General features: G+C 48.6%; 1 protein-coding gene across 9 annotated transcripts in view; it reads left to right on the top strand.

Annotated features, from left to right (window-relative positions):
• Window positions 1–15,316, top strand: part of PTPRO (protein tyrosine phosphatase receptor type O) — a 230,620-nt gene that overhangs the window by 107,700 nt on the left and 107,604 nt on the right. For 7 of the 9 annotated variants that reach the window (XM_075603029.1, XM_075603028.1, XM_075603026.1 and 4 more), the window contains exon 2: window positions 13,571–13,844. The exons of 1 other annotated variant lie outside the window; for it this stretch is intronic. In XM_075603029.1, the coding sequence (XP_075459144.1) occupies window positions 13,571–13,844 (274 nt within the window). The remainder of the gene's footprint in view (window positions 1–13,570; window positions 13,845–15,316) is intronic. One more of the 9 variants, XM_075603032.1, reaches the window with a different exon arrangement.

The raw sequence follows: 15,316 nt of genomic DNA, 5'->3' as shown, positions 1-15,316 counted from the left end.
TTGTGAATGAAGCAACATATAACCTTTCACAGCAGAATAATGAGCGTTACTTAGCGATGCGTCACCGCCGTTACTTAGCGCTGTCCTGCTGATTACGTGTCTGCTTTGGGAGGAAAGTAAATGAAACATATGTTTGAACCTGTCAAAAAAAAAAGGAGCAGCAGCCGACAGACTCATTAGGACTAATTATTTGTAATTATACAGTATTTGTATTTACAGCAATAACACAAAAGCACCTAAATGATCATTTCTGTTACTGCGGCCGTTTTAACGCCATCGCTTTGCCGGCGTCACCGAAGGTGAAGAAGTGACATCACGGGTCATTTATCAAACTCTGCGAGCTGCAAAGTGGGAAGAATGGTATATATCCTGGTAACGCAGCATTCCAGCCAGGAAGTGAGAGTTCAGAACCAGAACTGGATCTTTATCACATAAATTACTAAGATCAACAGGAATTAATATGGTGCAAGCTGAAGCAGAGCGCCACCTAGTGTGCATACAGCTACTCCAGCTGAAGCAGAGCGCCATCTAGTGTGCATACAGCTACTCCACCTGAAGCACAGCGCCATCCAGTGTGCGTACAGCTTCTCCAGCTGAAGCACAGCGCCACCTAGTGTGCGTACAGCTTCTCCAGCTGAAGCAGAGCGCCACCTAGTGTGCGTACAGCTACTCCAGCTGAAGCAGAGCGCCATCTAGTGTGCATACAGCTACTCCAGCTGAAGCAGAGCGCCACCTAGTGTGCGTACAGCTTCTCCAGCTGAAGCAGAGCGCCACCTAGTGTGCGTACAGCTTCTCCAGCTGAAGCACAGCGCCACCTAGTGTGCGTACAGCTACTCCAGCTGAAGCAGAGCGCCATCTAGTGTGCGTACAGCTACTCCAGCTGAAGCACAGCGCCACCTAGTGTGCGTACAGCTACTCCAGCTGAAGCACAGCGCCACCTAGTGTGCGTACAGCTACTCCACCTGAAGCACAGCGCCATCTAGTGTGCGTACAGCATCCAGCTGAAGCAGAGCGCCATCTAGTGTGCGTACAGCTACTCCACCTGAAGCAGAGCGCCATCTAGTGTGCGTACAGCATCCAGCTGAAGCATAGCGCCATCTAGTGTGTGTACAGCATCCAGCTGAAGCATAGCGCCATCTAGTGTGCGTACAGCATCCAGCTGAAGCAGAGCGCCATCTAGTGTGCGTACAGCTACTCCACCTGAAGCAGAGCGCCATCTAGTGTGCGTACAGCTACTCCACCTGAAGCACAGCGCCATCTAGTGTGTGTACAGCTACTCCAGCTGAAGCACAGCGCCATCTAGTGTGCGTACAGCTACTCCACCTGAAGCAGAGCACCATCTAGTGTGCGTACAGCTACTCCACCTGAAGCACAGCACCATCTAGTGTGCGTACAGCATCCAGCTGAAGCAGAGCGCCATCTAGTGTGCGTACAGCTACTCCAGCTGAAGCAGAGCGCCATCTAGTGTGCGTACAGCTACTCCAGCTGAAGCACAGCGCCATCTAGTGTGCATACAGCTTCTCCAGCTGAAGCACAGCGCCATCTAGTGTGCGTACAGCATCCAGCTGAAGCAGAGCGCCATCTAGTGTGCGTACAGCTACTCCACCTGAAGCAGAGCGCCATCTAGTGTGCGTACAGCATCCAGCTGAAGCATAGCGCCATCTAGTGTGTGTACAGCATCCAGCTGAAGCATAGCGCCATCTAGTGTGCGTACAGCATCCAGCTGAAGCAGAGCGCCATCTAGTGTGCGTACAGCTACTCCACCTGAAGCAGAGCGCCATCTAGTGTGCGTACAGCTACTCCACCTGAAGCACAGCGCCATCTAGTGTGTGTACAGCTACTCCAGCTGAAGCACAGCGCCATCTAGTGTGCGTACAGCTACTCCACCTGAAGCAGAGCGCCATCTAGTGTGCGTACAGCTACTCCACCTGAAGCACAGCGCCATCTAGTGTGTGTACAGCTACTCCAGCTGAAGCACAGCGCCATCTAGTGTGCGTACAGCTACTCCAGCTGAAGCAGAGCGCCATCTAGTGTGCGTACAGCTACTCCACCTGAAGCACAGCGCCATCTAGTGTGCGTACAGCTTCTCCAGCTGAAGCACAGCGCCATCTAGTGTGCGTACAGCATCCAGCTGAAGCACAGCGCCATCTAGTGTGCATACAGCTACTCCACCTGAAGCAGAGCGCCACCTAGTGTGCGTACAGCTTCTCCAGCTGAAGCACAGCGCCATCTAGTGTGCGTACAGCTACTCCAGCTGAAGCACAGCGCCATCTAGTGTGCATACAGCTACTCCAGCTGAAGCAGAGCGCCATCTAGTGTGCATACAGCTTCTCCAGCTGAAGCACAGCGCCATCTAGTGTGCATACAGCTTCTCCAGCTGAAGCACAGCGCCATCTAGTGTGCATACAGCTACTCCAGCTGAAGCACAGCGCCATCTAGTGTGCGTACAGCATCCAGCTGAAGCACAGCGCCATCTAGTGTGCGTACAGCTACTCCACCTGAAGCAGAGCGCCACCTAGTGTGCGTACAGCTTCTCCAGCTGAAGCACAGCGCCATCTAGTGTGCGTACAGCTTCTCCAGCTGAAGCAGAGCGCCATCTAGTGTGCATACAGCTACTCCAGCTGAAGCACAGCGCCATCTAGTGTGCGTACAGCATCCAGCTGAAGCACAGCGCCATCTAGTGTGCGTACAGCTACTCCACCTGAAGCAGAGCGCCACCTAGTGTGCGTACAGCTTCTCCAGCTGAAGCACAGCGCCATCTAGTGTGCGTACAGCATCCAGCTGAAGCAGAGCGCCATCTAGTGTGCGTACAGCATCCAGCTGAAGCAGAGCGCCATCTAGTGTGCGTACAGCTACTCCACCTGAAGCAGAGCGCCATCTAGTGTGCGTACAGCTACTCCACCTGAAGCACAGCGCCATCTAGTGTGTGTACAGCTACTCCAGCTGAAGCACAGCGCCATCTAGTGTGCGTACAGCTACTCCAGCTGAAGCAGAGCGCCATCTAGTGTGCGTACAGCTACTCCACCTGAAGCACAGCGCCATCTAGTGTGCGTACAGCTTCTCCAGCTGAAGCACAGCGCCATCTAGTGTGCGTACAGCATCCAGCTGAAGCACAGCGCCATCTAGTGTGCATACAGCTACTCCACCTGAAGCAGAGCGCCACCTAGTGTGCGTACAGCTTCTCCAGCTGAAGCACAGCGCCATCTAGTGTGCGTACAGCTACTCCAGCTGAAGCACAGCGCCATCTAGTGTGCATACAGCTTCTCCAGCTGAAGCACAGCGCCATCTAGTGTGCATACAGCTACTCCAGCTGAAGCACAGCGCCATCTAGTGTGCGTACAGCATCCAGCTGAAGCACAGCGCCATCTAGTGTGCGTACAGCTACTCCACCTGAAGCAGAGCGCCACCTAGTGTGCGTACAGCTTCTCCAGCTGAAGCACAGCGCCATCTAGTGTGCGTACTGCTTCTCCAGCTGAAGCAGAGCGCCATCTAGTGTGCATACAGCTACTCCAGCTGAAGCACAGCGCCATCTAGTGTGCATACAGCTACTCCAGCTGAAGCACAGCGCCATCTAGTGTGCATACAGCTACTCCACCTGAAGCAGAGCGCCACCTAGTGTGCGTACAGCTACTCCAGCTGAAGCAGAGCGCCATCTAGTGTGAGTACAGCTGCTCCAGCTGAAGCACAGCGCCATCTAGTGTGCGTACAGCTACTCCAGCTGAAGCACAGCGCCATCTAGTGTGAGTACAGCTGCTCCAGCTGAAGCACAGCGCCATCTAGTGTGAGTACAGCTGCTCCAGCTGAAGCACAGCGCCATCTAGTGTGAGTACAGCTGCTCCAGCTGAAGCACAGCGCCATCTAGTGTGAGTACAGCTGCTCCAGCTGAAGCACAGCGCCATCTAGTGTGCATACAGCTACTCCAGCTGAAGCAGAGCGCCATCTAATGTGCGTACAGCTACTCCAGCTGAAGCATAGCGCCATCTAGTGTGCATACAGCTACTCCAGCTGAAGCAGAGCGCCATCTAGTGTGCGTAAAGCTTCTCCAGCTGAAGCATAGCGCCATCTAGTGTGCATACAGCTACTCCAGCTGAAGCAGAGCACCATCTAGTGTGCGTACAGCTACTCCAGCTGAAGCAGAGCGCCATCTAGTGTGCGTACAGCTACTCCAGCTGAAGCAGAGCACCATCTAGTGTGCGTACAGCTACTCCAGCTGAAGCAGAGCGCCATCTAGTGTGCATACAGCTACTCCAGCTGAAGCAGAGCGCCATCTAGTGTGCGTACAGCTACTCCAGCTGAAGCAGAGCGCCATCTAGTGTGCGTACAGCTACTCCAGCTGAAGCAGAGCGCCATCTAGTGTGCGTACAGCTACTCCAGCTGAAGCAGAGCGCCATCTAGTGTGCGTACAGCTTCTCCAGCTGAAGCAGAGCGCCATCTAGTGTGCGTACAGCTACTCCAGCTGAAGCACAGCACCATCTAGTGTGCGTACAGCTACTCCAGCTGAAGCATAGCGCCATCTAGTGTGCGTACAGCTGCTCCAGCTGAAGCAGAGCGCCATCTAGTGTGCGTACAGCTTCTCCAGCTGAAGCAGAGCGCCATCTAGTGTGCGTACAGCTACTCCAGCTGAAGCAGAGCGCCATCTAGTGTGCGTACAGCTACTCCAGCTGAAGCACAGCGCCATCTAGTGTGCGTACAGCTTCTCCAGCTGAAGCAGAGCGCCATCTAGTGTGCGTACAGCTACTCCAGCTGAAGCAGAGCGCCATCTAGTGTGCGTACAGCTACTCCAGCTGAAGCAGAGCGCCATCTAGTGTGCGTACAGCTACTCCAGCTGAAGCACAGCGCCATCTAGTGTGCGTACAGCTTCTCCAGCTGAAGCATAGCGCCATCTAGTGTGCGTACAGCTACTCCAGCTGAAGCACAGCGCCATCTAGTGTGCATACAGCTACTCCACCTGAAGCAGAGCGCCACCTAGTGTGCGTACAGCTACTCCAGCTGAAGCAGAGCGCCATCTAGTGTGAGTACAGCTGCTCCAGCTGAAGCACAGCGCCATCTAGTGTGCGTACAGCTACTCCAGCTGAAGCACAGCGCCATCTAGTGTGAGTACAGCTGCTCCAGCTGAAGCACAGCGCCATCTAGTGTGAGTACAGCTTCTCCAGCTGAAGCAGAGCGCCATCTAGTGTGCGTACAGCTACTCCAGCTGAAGCAGAGCGCCATCTAGTGTGCGTACAGCTACTCCAGCTGAAGCAGAGCGCCATCTAGTGTGCGTACAGCTACTCCAGCTGAAGCACAGCGCCATCTAGTGTGCGTACAGCTTCTCCAGCTGAAGCATAGCGCCATCTAGTGTGCGTACAGCTACTCCAGCTGAAGCACAGCGCCATCTAGTGTGCGTACAGCTTCTCCAGCTGAAGCACAGCGCCATCTAGTGTGCGTACAGCTTCTCCAGCTGAAGCATAGCGCCATCTAGTGTGCATACAGCTACTCCAGCTGAAGCAGAGCGCCATCTAGTGTGCGTACAGCTACTCCAGCTGAAGCACAGCGCCATCTAGTGTGCGTACAGCTTCTCCAGCTGAAGCATAGCGCCATCTAGTGTGCATACAGCTACTCCAGCTGAAGCACAGCGCCATCTAGTGTGCGTACAGCATCCAGCTGAAGCAGAGCGCCATCTAGTGTGCGTACAGCTACTCCAGCTGAAGCACAGCGCCATCTAGTGTGCGTACAGCTACTCCAGCTGAAGCATAGCGCCATCTAGTGTGCGTACAGCTTCTCCAGCTGAAGCACAGCACCATCTAGTGTGCGTACAGCTTCTCCAGCTGAAGCAGAGCGCCATCTAGTGTGCATACAGCAACTCCAGCTGAAGCACAGCGCCATCTAGTGTGCGTACAGCTTCTCCAGCTGAAGCACAGCGCCATCTAGTGTGCGTACAGCTACTCCAGCTGAAGCATAGCGCCATCTAGTGTGCATACAGCTACTCCAGCTGAAGCAGAGCGCCATCTAGTGTGCGTACAGCTACTCCAGCTGAAGCACAGCGCCATCTAGTGTGCGTACAGCTTCTCCAGCTGAAGCATAGCGCCATCTAGTGTGCATACAGCTACTCCAGCTGAAGCACAGCGCCATCTAGTGTGCGTACAGCTACTCCACCTGAAGCACAGCGCCATCTAGTGTGCATACAGCTACTCCACCTGAAGCAGAGCGCCATCTAGTGTGCGTACAGCATCCAGCTGAAGCAGAGCGCCATCTAGTGTGCGTACAGCTTCTCCAGCTGAAGCACAGCGCCATCTAGTGTGCGTACAGCTTCTCCAGCTGAAGCACAGCGCCATCTAGTGTGCGTACAGCTACTCCAGCTGAAGCAGAGCGCTATCTAGTGTGCGTACAGCATCCAGCTGAAGCAGAGCGCCACCTAGTGTGCGTACAGCTACTCCAGCTGAAGCATAGCGCCACCTAGTGTGCGTACAGCTACTCCACCTGAAGCAGAGCGCCATCTAGTGTGCGTACAGCTACTCCAGCTGAAGCACAGCGCCATCTAGTGTGCGTACAGCTTCTCCAGCTGAAGCAGAGCGCCACCTAGTGTGCGTACAGCTACTCCACCTGAAGCAGAGCGCCATCTAGTGTGCGTACAGCTACTCCAGCTGAAGCACAGCGCCATCTAGTGTGCGTACAGCTACTCCAGCTGAAGCAGAGCGCCATCTAGTGTGCGTACAGCTGCTCCAGCTGAAGCACAGCGCCATCTAGTGTGCGTACAGCTACTCCAGCTGAAGCATAGCGCCACCTAGTGTGCATACAACTTCTCCAGCTGAAGCAGAGCGCCATCTAGTGTGCGTACAGCTGCGACAGCTGAAGCAGAGCGCCATCTAGTGTGCGTACAGCTGCGACAGCTGAAGCAGAGCGCCACCTAGTGTGCGTACAGCTGCGACAGCTGAAGCAGAGCGCCACCTAGTGTGGTTCAGTTTGGTTTATGAATATGATAATGCGAGTGGGAGATTCTGTGCTAAGTTATCAAAATCATTGTGTAAGTGACATGGGCAGATATACAACCAGGGGGGCAAATTTAGGGAAATTAAACCCTGTTTTTTTTTCAGCCCGTCACATTAAACAATGCATTGCACAAAATAAACAGCCTATCCCTGTGTGAGGGCTAACTCACTTTCCCAGTCCCTATCTGCAGGGCTGGGAGGATAAGCCCCTTACTCACCTATAACCCCCAAAGTTCCAAGAGGTACCTGTAAGCAGGGGCCCTTTATGTCAGTGTCTGGGTTGGTGTCTGTTGAGGGTGGGATCCAGGGTCCGCTGTGCCCAGGAATCTGGGTCCTGATTGATGTATTGATCTCAGCACACAGTTCCCTGTGCTCAAGAGCTCTCCCTGCAGTTCAAGCAGAGGTTTTTCTACCTGTCTCATGAGCCAGGTGGAGACTGCTTAATTGTCTTTAGCTGCCATTAACCTGCTCCCTGCTGTATTCCTCAGACCAATACAGGCTTTCTATTGAAGCCTCGTTTAAACAGCGGTTAAGTCCCTGTTACACAGTGTAATAAACACATTCTATCAATGACTTTTGCGGAATATAATGGTATCTTACAATTTGCCTTTTACAAAACTGCCAAGCATTGTGTCATATTCCAATTCTTCCTGTGCTTTCTTTGAGCAAGATACTGTATATAAAATAAACGTATTTTATTACTTGGTGAGTGACTTCAGCAGAATGACAATAGACTAAAGTTGACATTAATAGCTTCAGCAATTCCTGCCAACGTTCAAGCTGGCATGAAATGCTCAAATAAACACCAAAAAATCCGAATCTGAAGGAAACTGACCAATGAATGTAGTGTCAGGAGTTATTACTTTACTGGTCCAGACACTGGCACAAACTGTGCTGGAAGATATACTGTACCAATCGCGGACATTTCATCTGATACGTTTCTATTACTACACGTTGGTCCCGGTGTCTTGAGATGAGTGAATATGTCCCTGACATTGCCGTGAATGTAGACGTTCCTTTCAGCCATGAATATCCGTGGCTCAGTCTAACAAATGCACCTTTGCCAACACGCTTGCAGTACCGTCGGCCACCACTAGTTGCACTTCTGATTGAGAATGTTAAGATGTTCGATTCGCGAAAGCGAGATCTATTTTAGTAGCGTCCCGAGTCCACAATAGTTTATGTATGTAGTTTGCTCTATGTCGCTATTAATAGCTATGTGACTTGTTTATGCGACACCAGCTGTGTGATTTAAGTGTGTCACAAGTGTGTTACTATTACTGTATTAAATACGGGTGTGGTCGTTTTCAAGAACATTAACTTGAATACAAACCTCTATTTTGTTTTCAGGTAGCACATGTATATATTTCTTGTGGAGGAGAGCTTGTTATATACAAGTCAGTCCCTCCAACACTCATAGGGCTACTCCTACAAGATCTTTTTCACGTTTGAGCACTTATGTATATATGCACATTTTATTACAATTCTTTACATAGTAATCACCTGCAGTGAGTGAGTTACCCTCTGAGGAACACAACGGTACTCTAATATAGAGGCTTATTAAATCTCTGACAGTGATAACAATCACTAAAACACTGGTTAACCCCCTGTGTATACTAGTACCTTAGCAGTAAGGGTATTAACCCAGTTCTGCCTATAAGTGAAGAGCTGCATTCATAGCGCTATCTTAGGTTTTTACTTGTGTGTTTTCTTTAAGATACTGCTAATAAAAATAAGTTCAATTTAGTGGCGATGACAATACCCTTACCTTGGGAAGCCATCTCTTACCGGTAATTATGGTTGCAAATTTCAACCTGTACGTGGGGGTGGAGTACATTAATTAGGGATTCTTTTTCTCTTTGCTATATCATATCTAATATCAAACTGTGCTCGTATGAAATCAAGAGTTTGTTTATTTCTATTAACTTTTCACGAACTATAAACATTTGATTTGCCCAAAGTCATGCAGTAGCTGCAAAGGCAAACAAGATCTTATCTTGCATTAAACGGGCAGTGGATGGAAGGGAAGTAAACACAATGATGCCCCTTTATATAGCATTAGTAAGGCCACACCTTGAGTATGGAGTACAATTTTGGGCACCATGCAATAAAAAAGCCACCAATTTAATACGGGATGGAAAACTGAATTTACGAGGAGTCTCGCAAAATTACATTTGTTTACATTATAAAAGAGGCGTCTAAGGCTGCGTCCATAGAGGGGGGAGCCGCGCTCCTCCGCGCTGCCGCTAAGGCTCAGCGTGCGCGATCAGGAGGCGGGGGAGGCGGGGACTTGACGTCACTGGGCCAATAGCCCACGAAGTGCCGACATCAACATCATGGCGCTGACATCACGGCGCTGACATCACGGCGCTGACATCACGGCGCCGTGACGCTGCTTTGCTCTGGTTGGAGGTTTTCAGCCAACAGCGCGCTCAGAAACAGGTTCTGCTGTCGGCTGAAAATCCAGCGCCTCAGCACGCCTGCGGACGCTCGCGGGAGCGCCCTCTCAAGACATCCTCATTGAGGATGACCGGGCTCATCGCGGAGCGTCCGCACAGCTCAGCGCTGACTGTCCTTCTATGGACACAGCCTACGAGGGGATATTATAACTATATATAAATATATTTGGGGTCCATATAAGGAGCTTTCAAAAGAACTATTCATCCCACGGGCAATACAAAGGACTCGGGGTCATACATTCAGGTTGGAGGAAAGGAGATTTCACCAGCAACAAAGGAAAGGGTTCTTTACAGTAAGGGCAGTTACAATGTGGAATTCATTACCCATGGAGACTGTGATGGCAGATACAATAGATTTGTTCAAAAAAAGGTTGGACATCTTTTTAGCTGGGAAAGGTATACAGGGATATACCAAATAAGTATACATGGGAAGGATGTTGATCCAGGGAGTAATCTGATTGCCAATATTGGAGTCTAGAAGGAATGTATGTTTCTTCTTTATATTTGTTTGCCTTTGTTTGGGATTTTTTGTTTGCCTTCCTGTGGATCAGGTATCTGTTATCTAAATTTTAGCATAGGTTGAACTTTATGGACATACTGTATGCTTTTTTTAAACCGCATTTACTATGTAACTTGTAGCAAAATCTATAGTCAAGTTAGAACTATATAACCACAGGGGCCTTTGTTTGAAATGCACTATACATTTGTTGTCACCGTTGTATATAATAAAAATAATTGCTAAATAAATATTTAAACTTTGTGCAGATAGTGGCACACAAAAGTCCATATTCAATATACTGCCTTGTGCTCGGGGAAGCGGTTTCACAGCGTATTGTATGGAATAAAGGCCAGGACAGAGAATTTGATATGTCCCATTACAAACATTGACATATTGACTCAATGAGACATTACGCACGTCTTTCTACCAACCTCATTATGTCTCTAACTCTATTCATATCTCTCCATCTCTCCTTCCTTCCCCACTTCTCAGTTCACATGAACTCCTTTCGTACCTGCGCCCTCTGACACCACACAGCTATATCCCCTGCACTAAAACACACCCCTACAAATCATCCTCACACATCCTCTTTCTATCCATGCTTCTCCTCCTCGCTTCTGGGGATATCTCTCCCTATCCTGGTCCCTGCCTTATTTCTGTATGCGCGGGTCCTCGCCTTCCACATACAACTTCTACTCCTTCTGGTATCAACCCCTCTATCCTCATACCCATCCCCTGCCACCCTCCCTCCTCTCTCCCTTTCTCCTGTGCCCTTTGGAATGCTCGCTCCCTCTCTAACAAGTGCCTCTCCGTGCATGGCTTCTTTCTCTCTCACTCTCTGCTCCTATTTGCTAGAACTGAGACCTGGCTCACTCAGTCTGACTCTGCTCTGGAAGCTGCCCTCTCTTATGGTGACCTTTCTTTCTCCCACACTCTGCACCCTGATGGCAGGGGTGGAGGCGTGGGGCTACTCCTCTCCTCTCTCTGCCGCTACTGAACCCTTCCTATTCCTCCCTCTCTTGCTTTTCCTCCTTTTGAGGCTCACACTGTCCAGATCTTCTCTCCTCTCCCGGTCCATGGGGTGGTCACCTATCGCCTACCTACCTCTACTCACCCCTCTTCTGCCTTTCTCTCTCACTTTGAATCCTGGCTCTCTTTCTTTCTCTCCTCCGACTCCTCTGTTCTTCTCCTTGGGGACTTCAACTGCCACATTGATGACCCCTCTCTCCCTTGGGCTTCCCGCTTTCTCTCTCTAACCTCTTCTTTTGGCCTTCAACAGTGGACTGCAGCCAGCACCCACAAGGATGGCCACTACCTGGACCTGGTTTTCATTAAAAACTTTTCTCTCCGATTTCTCCATTTCCCCTTTTCCTCTATCTGACCATCACCTCATCTCATTTTCTCTCTCTCACTTCTCCCCTTCTCCACTTCCATCTCCCCCTCGTCTCTGCAGAGACCTGCGCTCTAACCTGCCAGCTTTTGAGTCCACTTTACGCTCCTCCCTCTCCTCTCTCAGCTCCGCTCCAGACCCTGACAACCTGGTCAGGAACTACAACTCTGCCCTATCCTCCTCTCTTGATCTACATGCCGCGCTTTCTCTCTGCCGTCCTCGCCCTTCTAACCCCAGACCCTGGCTAAATCCATCTCACCTCAGGACTTTGCTGACTATTTCAAGGAAAAGATGGAATCCATACTTCAGGCCATCCCCTCTGTATCCTCCTCCCATCCTACACCTCTTCCTATCTCTCCTCTTGTATTCCTTGACTCTTTTTCCGCTGTCACAGAGGACGATGTGTCGTTGCTGATCTCCTCTTCTCCCTCTACCACCTGCCCTCTTGACCCCATTCCCTCCCATCTCCTAAAACCTCTTGCTCCTACTATAATCCCTACGCTCACACACATTTTTAACTCCTCCCTCTACTCTGGTACCTTTCCCTCTTTCTTCAAACATGCAACAGTTATACCATTACTCAAACAGCAAGCTTGACCCTACCTGTCTTTCTAACTATCGACCGGTCTCCCTCCTGCCTTTTGCCTCTAAACTCCTTGAATGTCTTGCATTCTCTCGCTTGCTCCATTTTCTCAACACCTATTCTCTCCTAGACCCTCTACAATCTGGCTTCCAAACGGCTCACTCCACTGAAACAGCCCTCACTAAAATATCTAATGTCCTCCATGCTGCCAAAGACAGAGGTCATTACACTCTGCTCATATTACTCGACCTCTCTGCAGCATTTCATCATGTGGACCACCCTCTTCTCCTTCACATTTTCCATACTCTTGGTATTCGTAACAAAGGTCTATCCTGGATCTCCTCTTATCTCTACCATCGTACTTTCAGTGTCTCCTTCGCTAACACCTCCTCCCATATCGATCTCTCTGTGGGTGTACCCCAGGGCTCTGTCCTGGGACCCCTTCTCTTTTCTCTTTACACACTCTCTCTAGGTCACCTAATCACCTAATCTCTTGGATTCAAATATCACCTGAAATATCACCTCCATGCCGACTTTTCTACCCCTGACCTTACACCTGCTGTACAGACTAAAGTTTCTGAATGTCTCTCGGCTATATTATCCTGGATGTCCCTCCGACGACTTAAACTTAGCATGGCAAAAACAGAGCTCTTCATACTTCCTCCCAAACCTGGCCCTATTTCCTCCTTCCACATTACTGTTGGAACTACGATCATTCACCTAGTAGCCCAAGCACGCTGCCTAGGGGTCACACTTGACTCCTCTCTCACATTCAAAAGGTAGCAAAAAAACTGTCGTTTTTTCCTCCATAATATTAACAAGATATGTCCTTTCCTCTGTTGCTCGACTGCAAAAACTCTGACACAGACCCTCATTCTCTCCCATCTCGACTATTGTAACCTCCTGCTGTCCAGCCTTCCTGCCTCTCACCTGTCTCCCCTACAATTTATCCTAAATGCTGCTGCCAGAATCACTCTACTCTTTCCGAAATTTGTCTCGGCAACCCCCCTGTGTCGCACCTTTAACCATTGTGTCCAGTTTTTCTGGAGAAGACATCTGTCAACCCTAATAACAAGCATGTTTTTAAACATTCAAGTATGAACTATTGCCAGGGGTGTGCAAAGTTTTGACTCTGGTCCCCCTCTGCCTTCTCACCTCCTGGCTCGCGCCCCCCCCCCCCTGCAATGCTCCGGCGTCAAATGACTTTGTAGGGACATGTGATGTCACGTGACCCTGAGGCGTCATTTGACGCCGGTTACCATGGGGACGTGTCGCCGAAGATCAGGTAGCAGAAGCTGCAGAGGCCTCGCACGGTCCCACTAGCACTTAATTTACGTGCCTTGGGGGCAAGCATGGGACCTCTGTAGCAGCCGTGCCCCCCTGGAAATTCTCCCGCCCCCTACTTTGCGCAGCCCTGCTATAGAGCTAAGGACAGGGGAAATTCAAATGCGATAATATTTTAAAAACATGGCAGATGTGTTTTTTTTCCCTTCAAACTTATATTGTAAAGTTAGACCATACAATAAGACATATACAATGTACACAAGGTTATACTCAAGTCACCCTACGCGTTTCGTCTTTACCAGACTTCATCAGGGGTATAGTAAGGTAGAAAAAAAAACATGGCAGATGTGTTTTAATTGTTTATTCCTAATTTCTTTTTGTTTTTAGGGGGCTTCAACATTTCAAGTCACAGTCACTGATGACAACTGTATTATTATTTCCTTGGAGACATCGGATGTGATGAGCTCAACATCTGTGTATGTTGTGAAGATAACTGGTGAATCCAAAAATTACTTTTTCCAGTTTGAAGAATTTAACAGCACGTTACCTGTCCCCCTGGTTTTTAATGCCAGTTACCATGGCCTGTATTACATAATCACACTCATGGTTGTAAATTCCAACATGGTTTCTAGGCCAGCTAAGTCAGTAACTGTATTGACTAGTAAGTATATTTTGCTATGCTTTTAAAGCGTTTCATTACGCCCAGTCTTATGTTCTATGCTTTTGTTGTTTTTCCTTTTTAACTTCGTTGTATTTTTCAAAGATTTGTTTGGTTTGCTCATTAGAGGGGTGCAATTAAATATCCCACCTTTCAGTATATATCAAATAGTCCACAGCCCGGTTCTTTTCTCAATTTAATCAGAGATCATAGAAAACATCTTCCGCATTCTCATCTCAGTCAGTTACATCATTCAGGCGTATCGCATGTAGTTACAGAGGGCGTATCGCATGTAGTTACAGAGGGCGTATCGCATGTAGTTACAGAGGGCGTATCGCATGTAGTTACAGAGGGCGTATCGCATGTAGTTACAGAGGGCGTATCGCATGTAGTTACAGAGGGCGTATCGCATGTAGTTACAGAGGGCGTATCGCATGTAGTTACAGACGGCGTATCGCATGTAGTTACAGAGGGCGTATCGCATGTAGTTACAGAGGGCGTATCGCATGTAGTTACAGAGGGCGTATCGCATGTAGTTACAGAGGGGAGAATCTTTAGCTTCGTTGTTCTTAGCTTGGGTGTTAAATGATTCTGAATTCTATAAATCCAAAAGTAAAATATATACATTTTTCCTTAGCCAGTCTAAATAAAGCAATCCCTGTTTTTCGCAGTGTCAGCCCAAATGTTTTTAGTCAATCATTAGAACACTGTTTCTTAATTTAGCAATATTTATATACAACAAATAATAATTAACCACTCAACCTTAATACAGTAAATAATTAATTAGATTAAGAGGTGGTGCATAGGGAATAAAACACGTGTAGAGAGCAATATCGGTCAGAGACAACCAAACCAAAGTATCCCCATTGTTTGCCCTCAACCCTATTGGTTACTCCTAAATCATGTATTAAATTGACTAAGTGCATTATATTATAATAGCATTAATCAACAAGGCCAAGGGGATAATAGTATATCCTAAAAGGCTAGACAAGACCTCCTCATATTTACAAAAATAATACATCTTTATTCAAACAAATTGTGTTTACTATATACAAAGTGATTGTTAAAATCAAGTGTGGTGGGATCATGGACATACAGCTAGAAGGCCACGTGATAAATGGTATCAATTGGCTAATGTTAAACCACATGCTGTGACCCCTACAAATTGCCAAATTGTTGGCTGGTAGGTAATGGTTTACCCTGATTCAGAAACCAGTCTTTGTTCTGTCACTAAGTAACTATAGTTAATTCTATGTTCCTAAGATGTTAAGACCCATCTCTATTGTATTGTCTTTTACTACTAATGTTCTATTTAATTAACCTTTGATTCCAAACTCTTGATCTTATACTCAGAAGACATTAAACATACCAAGTTTCTTAAATCACATAAAACATGTCTACAGCTGCCTATCTTCAGACTGATTTAACTTCTTATCTTTGCAGAGGCAGCTTATCCTTTTCCAATATAATTTCTA

Source organism: Ascaphus truei, chromosome 5, assembly GCF_040206685.1.
Source record: "Ascaphus truei isolate aAscTru1 chromosome 5, aAscTru1.hap1, whole genome shotgun sequence".
NCBI lineage: Eukaryota > Metazoa > Chordata > Amphibia > Anura > Ascaphidae > Ascaphus > Ascaphus truei.
Note: the sequence above shows the minus strand (reverse complement) of the source record. Positions and strands in the feature narration are given on the sequence as shown.